This window comes from Chlorocebus sabaeus, chromosome 26 (genome assembly GCF_047675955.1).
Source record: "Chlorocebus sabaeus isolate Y175 chromosome 26, mChlSab1.0.hap1, whole genome shotgun sequence".
NCBI lineage: Eukaryota > Metazoa > Chordata > Mammalia > Primates > Cercopithecidae > Chlorocebus > Chlorocebus sabaeus.
The window spans coordinates 1,232,212-1,258,469 of record NC_132929.1 but is presented as its reverse complement, the minus strand read 5'-3'; the positions used below and the strand labels follow the sequence as shown (position 1 = coordinate 1,258,469).

Below are 26,258 nucleotides of genomic sequence, written 5' to 3'. Positions count from 1 at the left end.
TGCTGTCGCGTGTTGCCGATGATACAAGGCCTAGACCTGTTCTTGAGAGTAGGGCACGCCCTGTGGGGCGGACACAGCGGCAGAGCCTGCAGATCAGGCAGGAAAAAGAGGGCAGGTGCACCAGGCCATAGAGGGGATGGTGTTGTCCCACGCATGGTTCAGAAGTGGGGAATTCAGGAGTACAGATGCAGGCAGAAAAGCAGGCATCTGGCAAATATCCAGCTCTGGCTCAGGGAGCCAGGGAGCCAGGGAGCCCTGGTGACAGCGCCCACAGGGTGGGACAGAGCCCCTGCCTGATGCCATGGTCTAGGCAGTCACCAGCCTGGGCCCCAGGCAGCAGAAACGCCAGGGTCACCCTTCCTGGAGTAAGTAACCATGTGAGAAAGGGTCCCTGAAGCAGGTCGGTATTCACCTATCAAAGCTGGAGACTGATAGGAGAAAGGGTCTGTCGAATCCTGGAGTGATTACCTTACTGAGTTTCTCTTTCCTGAGATCTAGATGGAATACATTCTGGGGAAGGGTGGAAGGTGTACGGGCACGGGCCATGTAGTTAGATCTGCATGGTGAGGACTCAGAGTCTGGGAGCCATTGACAAGCACCTCCACTCCTTGAAGGCCGACAGCAGCTGCGGCTCTCCAAGGTTAAAGAAATGAAGACACCACCCCCTGTGTGTTGTCAGTGGCCAGGCCTATGTGGTGGAGCGCCTGGCCGTTCGTGAAAATCTGCAGTGGGATTAGGTGGCATTTGGCCGTTCATTTTTCGAGTTTCTGTGTCTTGGAGGAAAACTGAGAGAGCACATATGGCCTAAAAGTTTAACTCCTATTCATTGATCAGAATTATAGTTTTCACTTTAATGATTTATAAATGTGTACCTTCAAGCACTAATGTTTGCTCTGTATTTTTAGATGGCTATCCCAAAGAAGAAATGATTTACAGATGGAGAAAAAATTCAGTAGAGGCGGCTGACCAGAAATCATGGCGGCTTTATCAGTTTGACTTCATGGGCCTCAGAAACACCACAGAAATCGTGACAACGTCTGCAGGTAGGAATTTACTGAAAGAGGCATAGCTCTCAAAATTCAGCGAGGCCTAAGGCCATATGTAGTCATATCCTTAATGTCCCAGCCTTTCGGGTAACCATGATACATTAGTGATACTGGAGACAAAACGAGTGATTCAAAGTGAAACTGTGTTGTAATGTTTTCATTGGTATGGGAGAGGGATGATTAGAATTAATTCATATTTTTGAATCCAGGTAAACCTAGCTATAAACTTAACCTAACTCACTACTGACCATATTTACACAAACCAATTTTACTGATGGGGAGAATTCTGCAAATTTCCATGTACAAGAAGAATCAGATATTATTGAGAATGCACACATAAAAGAAGCTGGTTTGACATGTCCTTTGAGTTTCCATTCTTTTTATTTACTCTAAGTTTTATCTTTAACTTTGAGTTTCTTTTTCAATGATGGAGTGCAATAATTACCTACCAATTTGATTTTATGAAGTGATTATTACATGCATATTCAAAATCCTGTAATTAAATAGAAAGACTTCTTCTGCCTATGAATATATGTGAATGTGTTTTGTTTCGCTTTTTGTCTTATGTCTTATGTTGTTGTTTTCTGGTTTGGGTATTTCATTATTCCTAGGGTCTACTTTTTCACAACTGATTTTCCTTTGGCAGGGTGTGGGGTGCAGATGGGGGTAGAGTCAGCTTTTCTACTGATATTATTTGTTAGTATGAAGAATTTGTTGGCTCTTAAAATTATCTAATAATTTATTTTATTGGTGAGTAGATTAAGATGCCAGTTTTGAGAATTAATGGTAAATATCTTTAAAGCCCAGTCTTAATTCTTGATACCACTGTAAAATAGAGAGTTATTGACACATCAAGAAAAGTCCTGAAAAAGTTACCTGATTAAGGGAGAAAAACAAAAGATTCTCTATGGGTGTCATGGTGGAAAATGTGAGAAATGGGATCTGTGTTTAAATGTTAAACAATGACAATGTTAAATAATGGAACACCACAATTTATGTAAATGAACTGCGGAGGCAGTGCAAAGGGAAATGTTTTGGGATGCTTGCTGCCAATTAAGAGGCACCTACCTTGGTCATGTAATTCCCTGTCTTAAAGGCTGCAATGCACCAGCAGACCCTTGGGGTCTAAGGCTGCCTGAAGGGAGTTACCAAGCAGCAGGGAGGACTGCTCTAGCATTTACATCCCAAAGGTCACTGCTTCTCCTTTCCTGGTGTTCTCAAAACAAAAGGAAATGCAAAGTTAAGCTGAACCCATCTAACTCAGGGGATTTTGAAATTGATTGCAAGCAAATACTAGCTCAGAGAAGTGACAGTTAGAAGGAGACAACAGATTTGAGGCAACAGTCTGAGCAATTCTTGTGCTAGGTGTTACTGTGGCTCTTAAAGAAATTATAATCGATCTCTAAAGTCATATTTTTAGTAAGTTTTACAACCATATTCGATCTTCTGTATAATTACACTTGTAAGGAAAATGTCCTTTGGATAATAAAAAAAATTCCCATTTCATATGCTCGTGATGGACGCATGGTAGCTGGAGCCCACAAGCATGAGAAGTCATGCTCTGCCTGCAACTGGGGTGTGTTGTTGCGTGTTTTCAGGCCATATCCAGCATCAATTCAGGTGTCAACAGTTCACTGTTTAATGAATATTCATGAAACACCATTGCTTGCTAAATGTGATTGACATTTTCACAATGTGGAGGATCACCCATGGGGCTGTGATGGCATTTGAAAGGATCCCTGTCAGATAAATGCCTTTTTATAGGCAAATGTTATTCCTTGTTTCTCAATCTCCTAACTCAAAATTATGACTACAGCAATAACACATTTACTTACATAATCCCTTTTTTCCAAGAAAACGAAAGCATTCGCAACACTGTCTACTTGGTTCTCACAAGTCGTTGTAAAGTTTGAAAAGGATGGACATGATTGTGCCAAGTTTTCAAGCTTATGTAAATAATTCTACTAGGGAACTTATCTGTGAAATGGAAACACTTTGGGAAACCTCAGAATCAGGAGAACGAGATGTGAAGCCTGCAGGTGCATTGCCAAGTCCAGGCCCTGGGAGGTGGTCTGTGTCTTTATTGCCTCCCACCATCCTCTCACTGTGGCTACTGTGGGCCGCCAGGCTTTGGGCACAGCCCTAAACAGCTGCGTTTATTTGACTGGACCCACTTTTCTCTGTTGGGATAACATGAATATAAAAAAATATTATTTATGACATTCTGAGACTTGAATGTAATATATTAAATATGTTTATTTAAAATGCACAAAGACTGTTCAAAAACATTAGTCACTGAATTAGTTTCCTGGAGCTGCTTTCACGGTTCTACCAACTGTGGCTCAAACAACAGAAACATGTCTCTCAGCTCTGGAGGCTGGAAGTCTAAAATCAAGATGGCAGGCCTGGCATCTTCCGAGTGCCATGAGGGAAGGATCAGCTCCAGGCCTCTCCCGTTGGCTTGCAGGTAGTATTCTCTCCATGTCCTTCTAATGTGCAGCGAATGCAAGAAGTGAATTCTGTTCTATTGTCTTCTCCCTGGAGGTATCGATCTCTGTCTGCATTTCCTCTTTCTATAGAAACACCAGTCATATTGGATTAGCCCTGCCTTCATGACCTCAACCATTTTCAAAGGCTCTATTTCCAAATAAGGTCATGTTCACAGTACTGTGGGTTAGGACTCTAACATCTTTGGGTGAATACATTTAACCCATGGCAGTAACCCAGAAAGTTTAGCACACTATGAAGAGTAGCATTTCAATTGCATTGGGAAATGAGATATTCTCTTTATCCCAGACACATCCGTTTTACTTGCACTTCCTAGTAAGTCCAAGTGTCTTGGACTTCTGACTGGCACAACTGTGTGCTTTGTTAGGTTACTGATGGTCTTGAACAGTCTCTGTGCAGTCTTTGTGCCTTCCTCAACTATTCTCCAAGGACAATTGCAGCTGACCTTTCCTTTGCACTAGCCAAAGGCCACCGTGCATAATAAAAATCAGAGACTTGTTTTTTCTTTTTTTTTGTTGAGACGGAGTTTCACTCTTGCTACCCACGCTGGAGTGCAATGGCATGATCTCGGCTCGCTGCGACCACCACCTCCTAGGTTCAAGCAATTCTCCTGCCTCAGCCTCTCAAGTAGCTGGGATTACAGGCTCCTGCCACCACGCCCAGCTAATTTTTTGTATTTTTAGTAGAGACAAGGTTTCGCCATGTTGGCCAGGCTGGTCTCGAACTCCTGACCTCAGGTGGTCCACCCTTCTGGGCCTCCCAAAGTGCTAAGATTACAGGTGTGAGTCACTGTGCCCAACAAATCAGAAACTTTTTGTTATCTCTTCTATATATCTATATCTATCTACCAATTGCAATAAGAAGTAAACCTCTTACTTTTTTTATTCTAATAATTTAAAATATCTGTCGGCATACCACCGCTGAGAATAGACTGCAGCGATTTCCAGGAAGTGTACCTTGGAATTACCGGAAACAGGCTGATGGTAACCGTGGAATTACCGGAAACAGGCTGATGGTAACTGTGGAATTACCGGAAACAGGCTGATGGTAACCGTGGACTTACTGGAAACAGGCTGATGGTAACCGTGGACTTATCGGAAACAGGCTGATGGTAAAACATTCAGCCTTGGTTTTCAATAAATGTTGTTAATTAAAAAGAAGCTCAATATATATGGATATGCATACATGTATGAGTTGATATACACACATATATTTCCTGCTGTGTCAGCTGAGAAGTCCTAGGAGCAACAACACTGCAGGAGCAATAAGTACCCTTAGTGCCCAGATCTTGGCTTCTCATATCATTCTCCAATTAAAGGAACCAGGGCTCCTTGGAAAAGTGGCAGATTGTGAGGCTGCAGCAGGGAATGTACAAGATGAGCCTAGAGAATCTTGCAGTTCCAGAAACTAAGACATGCTAACCACTCACCTCACACCCACCCACCTACACACAAAATCATGGGGCTATATCAACAGATGCCAACTAAAAGATATTACAATGGTCAAAGCCAAAAATGTGAGCAGCAAGATAAATACAGTATTGGATTATAACCCAAGAAAAAAAATCAATATCCATGAGGCCACACTGATGCAAATAAGTGATTGAATAAATACATACATACCTACATGGGAGAACCCAGACAAATCCCCCATGCAGAATTTCACATGATTTATGTAGATGTTATTCTCTCAGGGAGGCAGGGCATAGCTCCCACTCTTCAATTGTGGGCTGCACCTGGTGACTCTCTTCCAAAGAGCACAGGAGGAGACAAAGGAAGAAGACGCACAGGGGATACGTCTGGTGAACACCCCTCGGCCAGGTGATCAGTGAACCTGGTCAGTGATTACACATGGTGATCCTGTGTACCCTGCATATGATGTGATGAAAATCTACGAGTCTGGAAAGAAGGTGGCTACGGAAAGTTATCCTCTTGGGTTGGTGCATCAGTGAGTCAATCATTAAAATACCTATGAGCCATTATCTCAGAGAGAAAGGAAGGAAAGATAAGTGGACTCTATACTCCAGACATTTTCTGAATTTCAAAGCTGTGAAAAGAAGAAAGTGAAGAAAACAAGGAGAAGGGGTCTGAAAAGCAGACTCTGTCAGGGAGGGCAAGATAAGGAAAGTGCACCACTGAGGATGCACCGGGAAGGGGGGTCGCGGTGAACATGCCGCTGGAGCTAGAGGCCCTGGAGTTACCTGTACAGCGAGTGCAAAAGAGACTCAAAAGCCTGTCAAACTACAGCTCAGCCTTCAGCCACCCCAGCCCCTGGTGGTATTAAGGTGATTAGTCCCAATCTTTGGCCTGGAAAAGAGAATGAAGAGCGCCCCCTTGAAGGATAATAAATTTTTTTTTTTTTTTACAGATTTTCATACAAAAAGTGCACTGCGGCCAAATGATCAAAACCCAAAAATAACACAGGTATCTGACTTTTTACCAGAAATCATGGCAACCAGAAGACAGTGGAATTCCAAATGTGAAAAGAAACAGAGAATATTCTATTAAAAAGCCAGTACAAATAATGGTGAACTAATGACGTGTTCGGGCTAAAGAAAAACAGGGAGAGAGAAAGAGATTGAGTCTATGCTCTCTCTAGCAAGCTGCTTCTCTCCCTGTGTAAAACCTTTGTGGTGTTGGCAGGTTAATCCATATCTTTGCCATATCAAGGCTGCCCGTAATGCCCGTTTGAACCTGAGTCCAGTTGTCTAAAATAATTTGGGTAGAATGCACGGCGCGTTTTTCTCACCCACAGCAGGTCTGTGAGGTAGGACTGGAAATATGAAGGCTGCTTTGCAGTGGGCATACCTACGGCCAGCTGAGGGGCGCTCAGGTCAGGCTCAGAGCACGCTCAGAAGCGGCTTTGTAGTGGAAGTGATCCTAGCAAAGGCTCCCTGACGTCACAGGAAGAGATCAAGGAAGAAGCCTGGGGCTCCAGACTCATTGCACTAGGAGCTTTCCCTCTGGTGCCTGGTTTATTCTACGACCACGAAGAGGCTCCCCCACCCAGAGACTAGTTATTACGGTCAGAACAGTCAGGAGAAAGGCTGCTCTCCCATGGCTTGATGTGGACATCTGATGTTTTGGAAGTTGATTCAGTCTTTATGTGTAGAAGCTTCTGTAAGTAGTTCTCCAAACTCCAAAAAATGATTCTCTATATAAAGTTTTTGATATTGTGTGTTTAATATTCCAGCTAATTTAAAAGTACATATATTTCCTCTGGCAGTGCCCACTGGGAGGGAGGGAGCGCAGAGGGCAGGAGCTCCAGTGCTAGAGTCAGACCGCACTCTGCTTGAACGAATCTGCACCACTTACCTGCTCTGTGACCCTGGGCAATTCCTCTGACCCGTCCACGCACTCCCCTCATAAACGAGAGGGAAACTGCCTCCTCCTTTATATGGGTATTGTGAATTTCAGTGAATGAATGCATGCCGAGTACATAATTGCCAGTATAGATATACAAATATTGCCTATTATTATTGACTCAATGTAGTTCCTGTGAGGGAGACTTGAGAGATTTACGCATTGTCTTTCTTCAGTAATCATCCACTAAGTCAGCTGCCAGCATTGTATTCAATGAGACTGCTCCAGCAGGATGCTATAGTGAGATTATATCTTGAATGCAAATAGGAATATATGTTTAAATAGCTCTTGTAGAAGAAACTCAAAAAGTGGTTTCTTCTTGGCTTTTTGTCATATTTTTCTGAATGCAATCTGGGTAATGTATCAGTCTGGGTTTGAAAGTCATAATTTTAAAAATAGTGTCAGTATCTTTGTTCACAGGATTGAGTGAAAAATCTTTCAAACCCGCTGTGAGTCATCCTCCATCTCTAATTCCGACAGGAAATGCGGAGAAAACCTCTTCTTGGTCTAATGAACTGCTCGTCCGCTAAGAAAATTGAAATCCTGTGATACAAATCATATCTGAATATGTCTGTTTTTTTAAAATCAGATTTAATTAATTACTCCTTCCATGGGACCTGAATAAATTATAGCATTTAATATATGATGACAGTAATACATCTGCATAAGAGCATTTTATGGTTTTCATTTGGCTCTCGCTCTGTACTTTGAGCAAGGTAGGACATGGGCCAATATCTTTATTTATACATGAGGAACCAGTCTCAGCAAGATCTCAGGCACGGCCTTCAGTGGTGCACCCAATATGTGCTGTGGCTGGCGTCAGACCCTCTCATTCTGAGGGCAGTGGCTTTTCCACGATGTCAGTGCCGCAAAGAGTTAACTTGACTTCCGGTATCTCACCCCCGGTTTCCAGAACATTTTATTTACCTACCCAGTGTTGGACTGTATATACCAAACAAGATATCCCCTGGTGTGGATGATATTTTATATCATTTTTCCACTGTAGAATCATATTACTGCTTCCAATATTTGATCGGAAGGAAAGTCTTAAATCTGTATCATGACATAAGCGAGTATGATGATTTAAAATTATAAAAATACATTCTTGTCGAGATTTAGGGCTCTGGAAAGTATTTCTCTGGAATATCGCCACACTTAAGATGCTCAGGAACACTCATTGTTTTACATGCTCTTTTGATGATACTACAACCCTTTAAGGTAGCTAGGCCACTATCCCATGACACAAATAACAATCTGAATCTTAAAAGTATCTTTGTTCATGAAATGCGAGGGCGAGCCATCCTGTAGCCTCGAGATAGCTGTAGAGCACAGCACTCTAGGAAAAACCTGCACTGGATAAAAGCCAAACAGCCCTTGACACCTGAGCTGAAGCTCCTGGAGCACTCCCTGCCCACGTCCTAGCAAGCACTCATGCCACGCTCCCATACCCTCCCAGCCCACCCGGATAACTCAGTAGTCCCTGGGCTTTTAAGCATTGATGTCATTCCTCCAGGAGGCCATTTTCAGGAGCTGCTCCCACGCCCCTCAAAGCCCAGGACAGGTTGACAGCCATTTACTTCCAGAATGCCCTGACTTTGCCCCATGGTGACATTTAGCACATAGCATCATACCGTGATTGTAACCAAGGAGGACTTGGAAGACAGAGGTTGAAAATATGATGCTGGAGCCATCCTACCTGGGTTTAAATTCCAGGCCTGCACTCATAAGATACATCGTCTTGGATCACTGTCTTCTGAGACTCAGTTTCCTCATCTGCAAAATAGGCAGGACAATTCTCGTGCTGGCCTCAGAGATAAGGACCTTGTGAGGATTAATGAGCTTGAAAGCAGACAGCAGTCATTGTCTGGCACTCATTTTACACCTTTCCCAGTGAATCCACCTGTTGGTATCCCAGGGAGCTAGCAAAGTAATTAGCTCAAAGAAAGTACGTGAATGTTTGGAAGAGAAACTAGCCCTTAATTTGTTTAGCAAATGAGTGTAAAGGATAAATATATCCCTTTGCAAACACTTAGTTGTCATCTTAGAAAAATTAATACGGAAGCATTAAGGAGACATAGGAGTGAAGATATTGTTTTGATATTTTAGTAGCTACATTTCACTCCTGTTTGTATTAATAGTTTCATTATTTAAAATTTATCCAACAAGGCACTTTTTAAATTTTTTTAAATTATACTTTAAGTTCTGGGATACATGTGCAGAATGTGCAGGTTTGTTACATAGGTATACACGTGCTATGGTGGTTCGCTGCACCCGTCAACCTGTCATCTACATTAGGTATTTCTCCTAGTGCTATCCATCCCCCATCCACCCACCCCCCTACAGGCTCTGGTGTGTGATGTTCCCTGCCCTGTGTCCATGTGTTCTCATTGTTCAGCTCCCACTTATGAGTGAGAACATGCGGTGTTTGGTTTTCTGTTCTTGTGCTAGTTTGCTGAGAATAATGGTTTCCAGCTTCATCCATGTCCCTGCAAAGGACATGAACTCATCATTTTTTATGACTGCGTAGTATTCCATGGTGTATATGTGCCACATTTTCTTAATCCAGTCTATCATTGATGGGCCTTTGGGTTGGTTTTAGGTCTTTGCTGTTGTGAATTGTGCTACTACAAATGTACGTGTGCAAGTGTCTTCATAGTAGAATGATTTATAATCCTTTGGGCATATACCCAGTTATGGGATTGCTGGGTCAAATGGTATTTCTGGTTCTGGATCCTTGAGGAATCATCACAGCTTTCCACAATGGTTGAACTAATTTACATTCCCACCAACAGTGTAAAAGCTTTCCTATTTCTCCACATCCTCTCCAGCATCTGTTGTTTCCTGACTTTTTAAGGATCGCTATTCTAACTGACATGAGAGGGTATCTCATTGTAGTTTTGATTTGCATTTCTCTAATGACCAGTGATGATGAGCTTTTTTTTCATATATTTGTTGGCTGCATAAATGTCTTCTTTTGAGAAGTGTCTGTTAATATCCTTTGCCCACTTTTTGATGGGGTTGTTTTTTTTTTCCTGTAAATTTGTTTAAGTTCTTTGTGGATTCTGGATATTAGCCCTTTGTCTGATGGATAGATTGCAAAAATTTTCTCCCATTCTGTAGGTTGCCTGTTCACTCTGATGATAGTTTCTTTTGCTGTGCAGAAGTTCTTTAATTTAATTACATCCCATTTGTCTATTTTGGCTTTTGTTGCCATTGCTTTTGGTGTTTTGGTCATGAAGTCCTTGCCCATGTCTGAATGGTATTGCCTAGGTTTTCTTCTAGGGTTTTTAATGGTTTTAGGTCTTACATTTAAGTCTTTAATGTATCTTGAGTTAATTTTTGTATAAGGTGTAAGGAAGGGGTCTATTTTCAGTTTTCTGCATATGGCTAGCCAGTTTTCCCAACACCATTTATGTACTTTTCAGATAAGCCTAGTTTTGCCAAATGGATACAAATATGTGAACCAAAATTCTTGAAAGGGGCAGAGCAGATTGATTTTAGTTGGTTGATATTTATTTTTAATAAATATCATATATTAAAGGCATGTAGCTTACCACAAATTCGTTTTCTATGAAAATACTGTAAGCTTTCAGCAGGATTCAGATTTTAACAGTCCACACGGCTTCTGTGCAGACAAGGGATGCCATGGACCTATTTGGAGGCTGGCTGCCTAGGTGAGGAATTGATTCCCTAGGAGTCCCCGGGGACTCAGGAGCTTACATAGGTGACGTCCATCCAGCTCACGTGAAGACTCTTGGCCAGACGTCCATTTTCTGTCTTAATCAACATAGAATCTGAAGAAATGCAGGCCCATTTCCTGGGATGATAAAGCCTTTGCCAGCCAGGGTCAATTTCTCTTTGCCATTATTGTCACAGTAGCCATCAATTAGATAACCTGGGTGCGTTTCCTCTTTGTCCAATGAAACTTTTCTTAATGGTTCTATTTCAACTGGTTGTCACTGATCAGACACTTCTGTGCAGGAAATTTTGAATTTACCCAAAATAGTTCCTTCCAGACCCCAACTTTCCTTGGACAACAGCACTGCTCTTTGGATGTTGCTCGGTTCTCACTTTGCTCTCCGTAACAAATAAAGATAGATTTATCTTTTAGACTCATTTGCTAAACAACTGGCAGAGACAGGAGCATGGGAATTGTGTGGCCCCACCTGTGGGCCTTGTCCTGCCACTGCCCCCCCACCCCCCCAACACACGGCTCTTGCCCCTTTTCTGTGGCCATTGAGGATGTCTGTCGTCAGAGTCATACTACACTGGACTTAGTAGTTCACCTTCTCCTTCCGATTTGCTCTAAACCAGGAGACTCGCTCCATTTATCAACACCACACATGAGAGGAATGCAGGGATGCTGTTGTTTCGCAAGCACCTGGCTCTTGGCAGGGGCACTCTCATGCCCTCCTTCCTGGCTGTGCTGCCGAGATGCTCACGCTGGTCTGGATGGACGCATGCAAGCCCTGCTCTCTTAGCCCCCATTGGCATAGCCTCAGCCCCGCACTGAGGCCCCTGCCTTCAAAGGCCTGGGGGCTCCCCTTCCCAGAGGGGATCCAGTCATTCAGTCAACCTATTTACTCTTCCCAGGGAAGAAAAAGTCATATTTCAAGAAGCCATGCAGTCAGCTCTGCTGGCAGCCGAGCACCTCCCAGTCTCAGACAGGCAGCCCAGTCCAGTCCTGGCTAAAGTTTTCCTTGTAATCACAACTCAAAATTCACATCTGTCTTCCTGTCCATAGGGGTTTTCCTTGAGTGTCACCTCATGTGTCATCATACAGAAACCAAAACATTCTACCACCACCTAGATTCTACAGTTGATCTTTGTTTTCTTACTTCCTTTAAGCTATCCATCCATGAATCTTTGGATTTCAAACATCTGCTGATTGGCAGGAAGACCAGTATGTACTTGTGTTCAGTTAGCATTTTATGGTAAAATTCAAGTGTAAGGACAATAAAATGTAAAAATTATAGGTCCATGTAATGCTTAAGTGTCTATTCCTCAAATAAGTAATTACCAGTAAAAAAGTGCAATCAGGGTCGGGCGCAGTGGCTCACCCCTGTAATCCCAGGACTTTGGGAGGCCGAGGCAGGTGGATCACGAGATCAGGAGATCGAGACCATCCTGGCTAACATAGTGAAACCCCGTCTCTACTGAAAATACAAAAAACTACCCGGGCGAGGTGGCGGCACCTGTAGTCCAGCTACTCGGGAGGCTGAGGCAGGAGAATGGCGGGAACCCGGGGGGTGGAGCTTGCAGTGAGCCGAGATCGCCCCACTGCACTCCAGCCTGGGCCACAGAGCGAGACTCTGTCTCAGGAAAAAAAAAAAAAAAAAAAAAAAGTGCGATCAGAACAAACAACAGATGAACAAAAAGAAGCCGCAGAGTCTGAGGACGAGCCTCACTGAAGTAAGAATGACAAGGACATTCGAAAGTCACTCTGTTACTCCCTGTGTTCATACTTCAAATATGTGGGCTGTTTGGGCCGTTTGCATGGCTCTACATTTTCTTCTTATTACCCCGTATGCCCAATGCTACTGTTATTTACAGAATTTATTTTTTAGTCATATCCCATATGACTTGTGTAATTTTATTTATCAAAGCCTTGTTATCAAACCATGTTGGGGTAATTTATTGGTCTTTTATACCAAAAGCCTTTGTTTCGTCAATGCAAAACATAAAGCTCTAGCGGTTTGGAGTTCATCCAGAGTTGCACAGCATTGTGATTAGCCCATTTGTCAGGACTAATTACGCTCAAGTTAGAACAAAGTCTTTTTAAAAAGTAGCTAGGCAGCCCCCAATTTTAATGAGGACTTAGAGTCATAGACTTGGCTTGGAATTCATCATCGCTCCCTGAGTATGTGTCAAGTAGAAAGAGAGGGCACATTCCAATGGCTCTTTATTTCTTCTGTAATAAAGTCACAGATAAAAGGAGCATAAAAAGCATGCTTTGGTCTCGGTTTAAGTCTGACTTCAAAAGAATCTGAAGATGATGTGAAGTTAATGCGCTGCTCCCAGGACATCATAAGATGGCTAAGCATGCAGCCCAGGGTGACTGCAGCAGCTGCCAGCCCGGGATTCGGGGCAAGTCTAAGGAGAGACAGCAGTTGGGCCTGGAAGCCCTATCCCAGCCCCTGCCTAGCACAGGGCTTCTTTTTCTTTCTGCCATTTTAACTAAGCTGGAGGCCCCAGTGTATTTTAGGGAATCAGTCTTCAAAATAACTGCTGATTCCATGCAGTGATATTGTTTGTTTCATAAGTAGATTTGCTTTTATAAAGTAGAAATCTATTTGTTCAAGACATATATTCATGTTGTTGTTTGTACTGATGAGAGAACCACTGACAGACACCTGTGCACTCACTCTGTGCATGTAAAGGCCGGCCTTAGGCCCTGCACTTCTTATTTAACTTGTCTGCCATCTATGAGATTCTGTGTCTTCAATTCACAAACTGTTCAAAAACCCCTAAGAAAAAGGGCAATTTGTATTGAATAAGAAGACTAACAAAGATTTAGTCCTTTTGAAAAAGAAAATGCTCATGATATAATGTTAGGTAAACATAGTCGTATAAAATCTTCTATATTGTTTTATGTGTTTGTACTGGGGTGTGGATATGCATCAAAATAAAAAATACCCTTGTGACAAAATTGTAGTGGTGGCTTTTCTCTCATATCTTCATAATGTTTCTCTTTCTTCTCAAAATATTGATGCATATTCCAAATGATTTAAAATTTTGCTTTAAAAAATCTTTAAAATCACAGAAAAATATGTAGAAGAAAACAACAAATCTCCATCTCCACCAGTCTTTGTTAATATCGTGGTATATATGTTTCCAGAGTTTTGTTTTACCATGAGACATACTCTTTTTCATACAATAGACTTGATTTCATATTTTTTAAAAAATCTCAAAAATGGAGAAAAGGATAAACATGATAGTATTTTTTTAAAAAAACTTAAATTCTATCTCCTAGTAAAAATCACGGCTAATATCAGGTAGATGTCTTTCAAAAATAATCTTCATTGAATTTACACAGACAGATTCATAGGCCAATATGCAGACAGAAAATGTAGCAATGTTTGATAACAATTTTGTACGACTGATGTTATTTTAAAAAGTAAATGGGATTTTTCTGGATTCTATTAGAATAAAAAAAGAAAATAGAGGAATTAAAACTTCAAACAAGTGGGTTTTTTTAATCAACAAATATATTATTTTCTGAAAGATTGCTCTGAAGTTAAGAAAAACAATTTTAAAGATTCAGAGATAGAAATATATTATTATCTGAAAGATTGCTCTGAAGTTAAGAAAAACATTTTCAAAAGATTCAGAGATAGAGTGATTATTAGCTATATTCTTCAATTTTAGACAGAATCAATAGTCTCCACACTATGAAAAATGAAGTAACGCCAACACCTTCCAGCCAGAGATTGTTAAGAACACTCTGACAGTTGATTGATTGGGATGATTACTTGTTGCAGTGAAAGAACACATATCATGGGGAACCATGGGGCACCTCAGTAAGAGGGAAATAAAGGAATTATTGTAGGTCTTAGGTGTTTGGATGGAAGGTTTGAGGGACTGAGGCTTGGCTCTCGATTGGATTTTATCAGGAAGCCATAGTTATTCAGCTTTTATAAAAGAATGGATGTTGAATTTTGTCTGCTTTTTCTTTACCATTTGATGTGATCATATGATTTTTTCTTCATTAATATTGTGGGTTGCATTGATTTGATTTTCAAATATTGAACCAACCTCAAATCCCTGGAATAAATCTCACTTGGTCATTGTAAATAATTATGTCTATAAGTTACTGAGGGTATAATTACTCTAAAAAATATTAATGCAAATTTCTTAACAAAATATTAATATTGTTAATATTATTAACAGTACAATATTAATATTATTAATTTGGTATTAATATTGTGTAAATTTGATATTTGTTAATATTTTGTTAAGAGTTTTAAATATTTATGAGAGTAACTCTGGCCTCATAAAATGAAGAGAGAAGTGTTCCCTTCTCTCATACGTCCTGGAAGAGTTTGTGTAGAGTTGGTGTTAATTCTTCTTTAAACATTTGGTAGAATTCTCTAGGAAGTAATATGGGACTGAAGATTTTTTGTCAGGAATTTTTAAATTATGAATTCAATTTATTAATGATTATAAGACTATCCAAATGCCTTATTTTATGTTGGGTGAACTAGGGCAGTTTGTCCTTTCCTAGAAATTGGTTTATTTCGTCTAAGTTACCACATTTATGTTTCAGAAGTTGTTATACTATTCCTGATTATCCCTCTGATGTCCTTACAAGATCTGTAGTTTTATGTTTTACTTCCAATATTGGTAATTTGCTATTATCTTTTTGGGGGGGCCAGTTATCCTAGTGGTTTGTTAATCTTATGGATACGTTTGGAGAATTATCTCTTTGTTTCTTGTTTTTCTTCTATATCATTCTGAGTCATCAATTCCATTAATTTCTGTTCTTTATTGTTTCCCTCATTCTACTTGATTTGGGTTTATTTTGCTGTTGTTTTTCCGATTTCTTAAAGTGGGAGTTTAGATTATTGATTTCAGACTCTTCTTCTTTCCTGAAGTGTACATTTAGTGCTATAAAACCCTCATTAAGCACTACTTTAGCTGTATCCCACACGTTTTGATGCCTTTTATTTCACACTCCACTAGTACGGACATTTTATCAGTTTAAACGTAGTATAGAAGCCACATCTCATTTTACATCTTCTATAGCCACTAAACACTAATTCCTCCTCCCCTAGCCCATGGGAACCACCTTACTACCTTCTCTTTCTATGACTTTGCTTTAGAAACTTCATGTAAGTGGCATCATACAAAATTTGTCCCTTTGTGGCTGGCTTATTTTACTGGCATAATGTCCTGGAGGTTCATCCATGTTGTAGCATGTGACAGGACTTTCTTCTTTTCTAAGATTGCATAATATTCCATTGTAAGTATATGCCATATTTAAAAAACTCATTCATGCTTTGATGGATATTTGAGATGATTCCACCTCTTGGCTATTGTGAATGATGCTGTTGTGAACATGAGTATGCAAATATCTCTTTGAGACCCTGATTTGAATTCTCTTGGATACACATACATTTAGAACCACACTGAACAGTTTTACAATATTTGCTTCAACTATCAACATAAATTAGAAGACTCAAGACAAGGAAAGTCTGTTGTATAATTCTTTCCACGGATCTCCCCTGTGTTCTGTTGATCTCATCCATTGAATTTTTAAATTTGTTTATCATACATTTCAGTTTTAAATTTTCATTCGATTCTTTTTGTCTCCTCTACCTTTGCTGAGACTTTCTATTTGTTTCCAAAGTGTTTGTAATCACTTGTGAAAGCATTTTGTGATGGCAACTTTAAAAATTCATGTAAAATTCCTCACATCTTTGTCACCCTGGTGTGGCATCTGTTGATTGTCTCTTTCTTATTCTCCATGTAGCAAACTGTTTTTTATTGCAAGCTGGACATTTTGGATGTTTTACTATTAGGCTCTGAATCTTTCTAAAATGTTGTATGAAGCCTCTTTTGACACTGCTCTAGTGAGGAGGGAGGGACATTGTCTCCTTACTTGCGGAGTGGGGTAGAAGTCCAGGTTACCTACTTGGCCTTCAGCAATATTCCATGGGTGAGGTGCTCCTTGGTCTTTCTGGGCAGAGGTAGGAATTTGATTTCTGCACTAGGCCTCCTCTGCTACCACTCTGGCTTGGAGGGGTTTGGATTTGACACTGTGCCAGAAGCGCTTGTGGCCACCCAGAAGGTATGGAAGTCTTGGGTCCTCTCTTGACCTTCTCTCATTCTGCCCTAGTGGAGGAGCTGGGGATCCCATTACAACAGAACACTGGGCAGGCCTAGCTTCCTTATTTGGCCTTGGCAGGAGTGAGGCTGGGGCCACAGGCTTTTTCTGGGAGTGTGGCTGGAATCGGGTAGTTATTGTCTAAAAGTGTTCTGTTGTGTGAGGCTGCCACTTTCTTGTGTTTTTACCTAAAGAGAATCAGCCTTTGTTGGGCATTGTTTTTTGATCTGTACTTGCTGCTGCTTCCAGGTTGCTGGCTTTTTCAGCCCCTATTCAGGGTTATGTGATGCAAAAAGACAACCCCGGGAAATAATTTTCATGTCTTTCCTCAAGTCCCGAAGTCCCTAGCTGGTCTTCTCCGCATTTCAAAGCATTATGCTTATTTCATATCAACGTGTGGGTTTATTGGTTTTATTTAGCTTAGTGGATAGGGTAAAGTATGTAGACTTCATCTTCTCAGAAGCGAATGTCCAGGAAAGAGGTAATTGTATGGTTGGGTATCATAATAAATCATATCTAAAAGGGAAGACGAGGCCGAGGCTGAGTCTGTCATCAGTAGAGCAGCAGCCACTTACATAGGGGATGTAGAAAAATGTTTGGTGATTCTTGTGGCTTAGACAATGTTTATGCTTTGTCTCTGTTTAGATAAAGTGGTCCTCTTTTGGTCTTGATATATCATGGTCACAAAATGTCCTTGTCTGATGATGATGTTCTGTGAAAATGTTATGCTCAAAAGGAAAACACCAAGTCTGTGAGTGCCAGGCCGGGTCTGAGCAGCACCACGCCCTGGCCCATCGCACCAGTCCAGCACCCAGACGCAGGAGGCTGCTGTTCTCTCTCTCACAGACATGGTCACTTTCAGATTTCCTCTCATCAATATCCCCCTCATGACTAGTTAGTGCTTACATTATTAGTTTTTCATTGTTAGGTTCTATAAATGCCAAGTTATCTTTTAAAATTCTGTTTTCCAAGGTTGTTTTGCACTGGTTTATATTTAAGTGAATTCAGTGATTACTGTGCTTCCTGATATAATACTTCCTTCCTCTCTGAGTTCTTAACTTGGGTGGGATTTATTTTTAAGTAATTTCTCTTACGAAAGACTCATGGGTGCTCTATTCCAGAATTTGTTTCCTTTTGAGAATGTCTGCCCATGTATTGATTCTTTAATTATACCTCGACTGAGTCACAGTGTCTTTCCCACAATATTTGATAGACATTGTTCTGGTGTCTTCAGGCCTTGATTACTGTTTTGGAGAACTTGGAGGCCGAAGTCATGTTTTCACCTTAGAAAAAATTTGCCTTATTTTACTGAATGCCTGAATTTCTTTATTCTTAATTGAGAAAAGTTTATTTTAAAAAAGCTTAAATGTGAAAATGATTTGGAGTTCAGAAAAGTATGTATTATTTTAATTGGCAGATTTGGTGTTCTTTCTTTGATTAAGGTAGAGTTTCATGTATGATATTTTTTGATATGTTGTGTATTTTATATGAGTGTTTCCTACCTTATAAACACCAGGGAATTTAGATTGGATTGCCTTTCTGCCTTTCATATTTTTGTCTTACCTCTAATGGCTTTAATTCCGTTTTCCCCTGTGTGTGCTACATTCACTGTGACTTCTTCCAAGTCCATTATTGAAACTTCACCATTGTCTTCTTCGTTCCTCAATGTTTCTGACAAAGGCCATCATCTGCAATCGGTTTTTGGTTCTAAGTTTGTTTACTTAGGTCTGCAATCAGGACATCCTGTTTGTCTCATTATATTGTTTCATTCTCTCATTTTAAATTATTTTTATAAATTATTCATCTCTTATGCTACTGTGTGAATAAACTCAAGGAAGTCACTTTCCTTTTCTCTGAGTTGTGTTTTCTTCGGATTTATGTCTTGACTTGTCATTTATGTGATATGCCTATCCATGTTCCCTTCCTTCTGTTTCTTTCCTTCTCCCTCTTTCCTTCCTTCCTTCCCTCCACCACCTGGCATGGAGTGTCTGTTCCTGTCTTCCCTCAGACTGTGAGACTAGTGTTTGCTGCTTTTACGCTACCCTTTGCCTTTCCATAGCTAGTCTGGCTTCTGGGGAGAAGGCTGGGAACTCTCCTCTCTGCTTCCAAATTCTTTGTTTCTTTCTGATTTTAAAGCTTTGTGATTGACTGTAACATTTGTTTTTATTTTCTTCTGCATAACATTTTCTCCTTTACTTCTTTGGTCATTGTGTGCAACATCCAACTCCAATTCCATTAGATACGGGTTCATCTTTTTTTCTTAATTTATTTATTTTTTGAGACAAAGTCCCACTCTGTCTCCCAGGCTGGAGTGCAGTGGCGTGATGTCCGCTCACTGCAACCTCCGCCTCCCAGGTTCAAGTGATTTTCCCGCCCCAGCCTCTCGACTAGCTGGGACTACAGGTGCGAGCCACCACGCCTGGCTAATTTTTTGTGTTTTTAGTAGAGACGGGGTTTCACCATGAGGCCAGGCTATTTGAGGCCAGGCTGGTCTCAAGCTCCTGACCTCAGGTGATACACCCACCTCGGCCTCCCAAAGTGCTGGGATTACAGGTATGAGCCAGCACACCCAGCCAGAGGTGGGTTCATCTTTGACTCCAACTCCCTGGAAAGCTGAATCCTAGGTCTTACCAGAAAGATGGCAGCATCACAGTTTTCACGGTGATCACTGTGAATGTCCGCCACTCTGTCCAGAAGGCTTGTCTCTGACTCCCACGACAAGCATCACCTTTTGCATGATGTGGCTGCGCTTAGTCCAGCCTTGGCTGTAACTTGGGAAGACGATATCTGCTCATCAGTACTTTCTCATGGAGCAGACCTCGTCAGCTACAGTGGTGCTAAGGGCGGTGTTTTCGGCATCCCAAGATAACCAAGCCCATATGCCTTGGGGTATGCATTTCATATTTATAATTACAAATTAAACATATTTATAATTACAAATTAAAACAGTTCTTAGAATGTTCAGGATTTAATTTGATAAGAAGTTATGAGACTAATTCTAGGATATTGAAAACCCAGATCAACGAAGTGGTTCTTTGTTCTTATTCTAAGCACTAATCAATCTCAGACAAAAAATTCCCCAGGAGTCGTCTCAGGAAACAAAATGCAATGCATGGGGAGACTGGCCTCCTGACGCCCTCCTGTCCATTCAGATCTCCCATTATTGAAACACTAGCGCCACATAGCAAGACAAATCACTGACTATAAACAATGCAGTCCCTGGTGAGAGGACTCTCAATTAAAAAAAAATCCAGCCCCAGTCCAAGGATTAGGCTTGCATTTGTTTTCAACAGCCAACTCCCTTTTGATATAAAGCTATTGTTTTAATGGAAATGTTTATGTCGGAGTAAGAGGCAGTGCAGTTCTGAGAATTTGTGATAAGCGATAAGCATGAGCATCAATTAAGCTTGTAGCTCTTATTGAAGGAATTCGAAACAAATCATGAATTTCACTCACCTCATTCTGAAAAGCCTGAAAAGTGTCACAGAATGTCTACAACTTCAGCACATTTTAAAAATGAAGCTAACACGTGCTGATACTTTCCATGGCTTAGGCCCTGTTCTGGGGGCTTTACGTTTAAGATTTCTTCTCAAAAACCGTAAGAGACATGGATACTATGATTATTCCCCTTTCACTGATGAGGAAAGTGGAACAGAAATTGGACACAGCCAAAATCCAGGCAGTGCAGTGCCTGTGGCTGTGCGTCTAAGTATCGTGCTAGACTGCTGCTTTACAGAATATGCGTTTTGATGATGGGCGACTAAACAAACAGGCAATTCTGATAGGCACGGAGAACAATACAGTTGTATTTGAATCTGCAAGGCACATCAGAAAGTCAGCAGGTGCTGAGAATATGCGAAAGGGTGAGAAAGGCAGGGAGACCCAAGTCCACCCAGTTCCTACTTAGGTCATGTCTCCCTTAACCTACTTATCCATGTGGCTGCGAACTGAAGCGGGGATCCAGCATTCCATTCATTTATGCCTGACATTGCATAATTATCTGGTATCGGTAATATCTCTTGCTAGGCACTGACAATGAAACAGTGACTGAAGGAAACACAGGCCCAGCTCTCACTGTCGGGAGGATGAACATTAATCGCACAGTGTCACAGATAGGTACAAAGTCACAATTGTGATGAGCTGAGGGAAGCCCACAGGCAGAATTCTCCACAAATGGATGTGGATACGGGAGCCTGAGCTCACCCCACAAGTCCAAAAAGAGACCTTGAAACCGAGACCCAAAGGACGGGAGGAGCTCACCAGGCAAAGGCTGCATCGGACCTGGTGGAACAGGTGACTCTGGGCGGCTGGGCTGCTCCAGAGCCAAGTCGCCTGGCAGAGGATGCACAGTGTGTCCCTGCTGCAAAAAGAGGGTCAGTGTCTGGGACACACAGAGCAAGAAGGCACGGAAGAGCAGCACTCGAAGAAGCAAGCTCAATTCTGTCTGCGTGGGGAGTGGACCTTACGTATCAGCTGATTAGAGCTAGGCAGAGCGTGACCAGGAAATGAGCACAAGGGAACTGAATGCAGGGAATTCAAGGATGAACTGAAGGGCAGGGAAGACAAACGGGATAGTGAGATAACCCAGAGATGAGCAAGGATGGAAGCACCCTCATGCCCAGCCTGGCAGGACAGAGGCAGCAGGCACTGTTGCTAGAGGCCTGGTTCACAGCATCTCCCGAAGCCAAGACAGCACCCGACACACAGCCCGAGGCAGACGGGGAGGAGAACCGCCCTCACTTCCCTCCTGCTCCACCCTGCCGGCTACATTTCCCACCTGGACTCCCCTCAGCCATGCATCGGGGAGCTGCAGAAACAGCTGCACCTGTCAGCCTTCGAAAGGTACAGAGTGGTGCAAGAGAGAGGTGAGAAATGGATCTGTGGGCAAAGGCCCAGCGTCAGCCAGACATTACATAAACATGTGCTAAATAAAGCAGGCCCTTACATTCCCAGCCCCCTAAGACGCCTTTCCTGTTGGGATCTTCCCTAAGCCCCACCTGCTAATTTAGTCCTAAAAATGTACCCAGCCTACTCCATGTTCTCATTTATTTTTATTTTAGGATACATTCCCCTGTTGAATCGGTTAAGTGAGTGCACACTTTGCAGTGTTCAGTACCACAGTCTGATCATCTGCATGCACCGTATCATTACATTTCTGATATTTCTGATGACCTGCAGGTGTAATTTGTATTTGCTGTTAAAAAAAAAAAAAAATTAACCCAGGAATCTTATATAAGGGGGAATGGAAAGGTAAAAGATGACCTTAGATTTAGCCTGGGGAAGTTGTCTGAGGAAAATAAGAAGTAATGTATGTTTTTTTTTTTTTTTTTTTTTTGAGATGGAGTCTCACTCTGTTGCCCAGGCTGGAGTGCAGTGGCGCAATCTCGGCTCACTGCAAGCTCCGCCTTCCGGGTTCACACCATTCTCCTGCCTCAGCCACCTGAGTAGCTGGGACTACAGGCACCGCCACCACGCCCAGCTAATTTTTTTGTGTTTTTAGTAGAGACGGGTTTTCACCGTGTTAGCCAGGATGGTCTCGATCTCCTGACCTCATGATCTGCTCATCTTGGCCTCCCAAAGTGCTGGGATTACAGGCGTGAGCCAGCGTACCTGACTAAAGTAATGTGTGTTTCTAAATGTTGAAGTAGGTGGTAGAAGCAGATTAGCACCTTTGTCCCTGAAGAGCACAGACATCAACCACAGTAATGTAACCAGAACAGACTCTTTTCTAAGCAAGCTCTACAAGTCTTCCTGGAATGTTCCCTGCAGACAGTTATGGGATGAAATGAGCATCAGGCTAGTCCTCGAGGCTGCCTTTTAGAGCCTCAATGTCAGTCACCTCAGAGACGTTTTAAACGCTTCTCCCAGACAGAATGAGTTCCATCGCAAGTGAGGCTCATTCTCCTGCAATCTACTGTATTTAAGTCAGGCCTCCTGCCTGACAGCTCGTCTCTCACCCTGGGGTTGAACGGATTCCATCACCTGTGAAAAATCCCAAAGCCTTAGGACACAAGGTCAGAACGGATTTATACAGAAGAAAATATGCTTATGAAACATCTCAGCCTGGCTCTTCTCATCTTCTGCATCCTTCAGATATTGAGAGCTGAGTCCGAGTTCTGTCTCATTTGGTTGTGTGCAAGCACCTTTGAACACTTAGGGATGAGAAACAAAGAGTTTTCATGTCAGGTACACCTCTGGTTTATTTTACTGGAATCACCGACAAGCAGGAGAAGAGTGTGATGCGATATTGAGACAATGACAGCTTTGAGGGGACAACACTTGCTTCCTTCCTCATGAGTCTTACATACCCGTGTTGAAGCATTCTCAAACATTGGCTTTCAGGGATCTCAACCCATAGGGACCAAGTAACAAGGTGAGTCCTTCCAGGGCCGAAGCCACAATCACCAGCATCAGAGCACTCTAAAAGGAAGGTCAAGCTCAAGGTAGGAGAGGGTGTAACATGTAGATAATAAAAATTAGATGGCTTAGGTCAAAGAAGCTAATCAAATTTAACATGAACTCTAAATTACAACCATTGATCATGTAAACTAAGTTTATTTTCATTCAGTGTTATATGCAGTATCATTTTTATTCAGTGAATAATACTTTGTAGCTTATATTTTGATTTATTGTTTGATCCATAGGCTGTTTAATGATTTTATTTAGAAATGATTTTATATTGAAATTTAGTTGTAAGAAAAAATACTGAGATCCCATGCACCCTGTATTCAGTCGCCCCAGTGGTAACTGTGTCTGGAAAAACACACACTCAAAGTGCTTTCTCCTATTCTCTCACTCAACAGCAACAATCAATACAGATTTCTGTGACCCAGTGTGTGGCTCTTTCCCCCACACCTCAAGCTTGCAGTCAGTTCTGCAGGGGACACCGGCTGGGGGTCCTCCTATTCAATTCTGACACTATCCACCTGGAGACAGCACCAAATCCTGTTCAAAGAATGTAGGCAAAATAAAGATTTTCCAAGACATGAAAGCTGAATTGATCATTAGCAAACCCACACTACAATCAATGTTAGAGGAAATCTTTGGGAGTGGGGGAAGGAAAAAAAAAGATACCAAATGGAAATCTGGATCCATACAAATGAAATGTCAGTCCTGGAAATAAAGTGTATTTTCATTCTATTTAAATCTGAGGTTTAAATCTGAGGTGGAGAGCTTAATCCTTAAAACCACCCCACACTTAAGACACCAGTGGCAAGTCCAGGCCTCTGGAGCTTCTGACCAATGGGCTCCAAGTTGGGGTTCTCACAACCCCCTCTTTGGGACTGATCAATTTTCTGGAACGGCTCACAGAACTCAGGGAAATATTTATTTCAGATTACTAATTTATTACAAAGGATATTTTACAGGATACAGATAACCAGGCTGATGAAGAGATAATATGTAGGGCGAGGTCTGGAAGGGTCTCAGGGCAGGAGCCTCCCCCCCATGGAGTTGGAGTTGGGGTGCATCCACACGTGGGTGAGTTCTCCTTCCCGTTCCCGTCAGCCTCCCCACGTTCAGCCATCTGGTAGTGCTCAGAACCCTGTCCTTTGGGGCCTCTCACAGAGACTTTATTACACAGGTATGGTTGGTTAAACCGCTGGCCATTGGTGATCAACTTAACGTTCAGGTTTCTCCTCTCCCTCGAGGCTGGGGAGTGAGGCTGAAAGTTCCAGCCTTCTAATCCTGCCTTGGTCTTTCAAGTGACCAGCCCCATCCTGAAGGCGCCTACAGGCTGCCAGCCATCAGTCAATTATTAGCACACAAAACAGGCATCACCTAGGAGATGCCAAGGATTTTTTTTGGAGTTGTATGCCAGAAAATGGGGATGAAGCCAAATATATATTTCACAATGTTATAGTAATGCTTTGGGGAAAAGGGGACCACCACAACCATATTACAGGCATGAATCCAGTCAAGATGAGAACATTTCAATCACCACGTGGGCCTCTCACTGAGACCTTTTTATACCACACCCACTTTGCTCCCACCCGCACCCCCTCTGTAGCTCGCTGCAACCCCTCATCTGCTCTCCATTTCAGGAATCCTGTATCAATGGAATCATATAAAATGGAACTTTTGGATTTGGCTTTTCTGCTTTCTTTTCTTTCACTCAGCATAATCCTCTGGAGATTTGTCCAAGTTATTGTGTGTACAATAATTTGACTTATCCCAGGGCTCAGAATACGGTCTATTTTATGTGCACATACCAAGGATGTGTACTCTGACATTGGGCGGAGTGTTCTATAAATGCAGATTAGGTCAAGTTGATTGCTAGTGTTGTTCAAATCTTTTGTATTCTCACTTATTTCCTGTCTGCATGTTCAAGCATTTATTGAAAGCGAAGTACTGAAATCACTAAGCATAATTGTAGATTCATCTATTTCTCCTTGCAATTCTGTCCATTTTTATTTCATGAAATTGGAAGCTCTGTTATTAGGTACATGAATGTTTAGGGTGATTATTTCTCTTGTGGCACTGACCCTTTTTCATTAGGAAATGAACTTCTTTATCTCTCACGATGTTCTTTGCCCTAAAATCTACTTTGAGATTAATATAGGCTCTTGAGCTTCCTTTGATTATTATTATTAGGGTAAAACTTTTATTTAATCTTTTACTTTTAATCTATTGTCTTTATTATTAAACTCTTTTTCTTATAGGTAACCTGTAGTTGGGTCTTACTTATATATCCAAATCAAAAACCTATGACTTAATTGGAGTATTTGCACAATTTAAATTTGATGTAATTATTGACACTTTTGGTTTTAATCTGTGATCTTGCTTTTTTGTTCTACTTCTCCTTTTTCTCATCTTTTGTTCTTTTTCTCCTCTACTTGTCTTATTTTTTGTTCACATTTTTCCTCTTCTTCTACCTTCTTTCATATTGCTTGAACATATTTTATGATGCCATTTTATCTTCATAGTTACCTTTTGAGCTATAACTTTTTGACTTGTTATTTTAGCAGTTTATTTTAGAGTTTATTGTATACATCTTGAACTTATTACAGGGTACCCTTAAATATTTTGCCACTTTATGTATGATGTAAGAATTTTACGAGAGTACACTTATATTTTTCCATTCCCAAACTTTATGCTATTGTGATTATACATTTTACTTTTGCATATGTTAAATATCATACTACATAGTTAATATTTTTGTTAAGGAGATTTAAATAGAATGAAAATACACTTTATTTCCCTCTGTAGTTACCATTTCCAGGACTGACATTTCATTTGTGTGGATCCAGATTTCCATTTGGTATCTTTTTTTTCCTTCCCCCACCCCCAAAGATTTCCTCTAACATTGATTGTAGTGTGGGTTTGCTAATGATCAGTTCAACTTTCATGTCTAGGAAAGTCTTTATTTTGCCTTCATTCTTTGAACATATATTTGCTGAGTATAAGCTTACAAGTTAACAGGTTTTTTAAAAATTTCTCCTTCAAAATAATTTTTGATGTACAAGAGAATTTATTTACATTTTGCTCTTTCCCTTAATGTTAATATTTTACTTTGCC

General features: G+C 41.3%; 1 protein-coding gene across 2 annotated transcripts in view; it reads left to right on the top strand.

The window, feature by feature from the left end:
• GABRG3 (gamma-aminobutyric acid type A receptor subunit gamma3) overlaps positions 1-26,258 on the top strand; it is a 566,143-nt gene that overhangs the window by 509,233 nt on the left and 30,652 nt on the right. For both annotated transcript variants that reach the window (XM_008017336.3, XM_073011980.1), the window contains one exon: positions 906-1,043. In XM_008017336.3, coding sequence (XP_008015527.3) covers positions 906-1,043 — 138 coding nt within the window. The remainder of the gene's footprint in view (positions 1-905; positions 1,044-26,258) is intronic.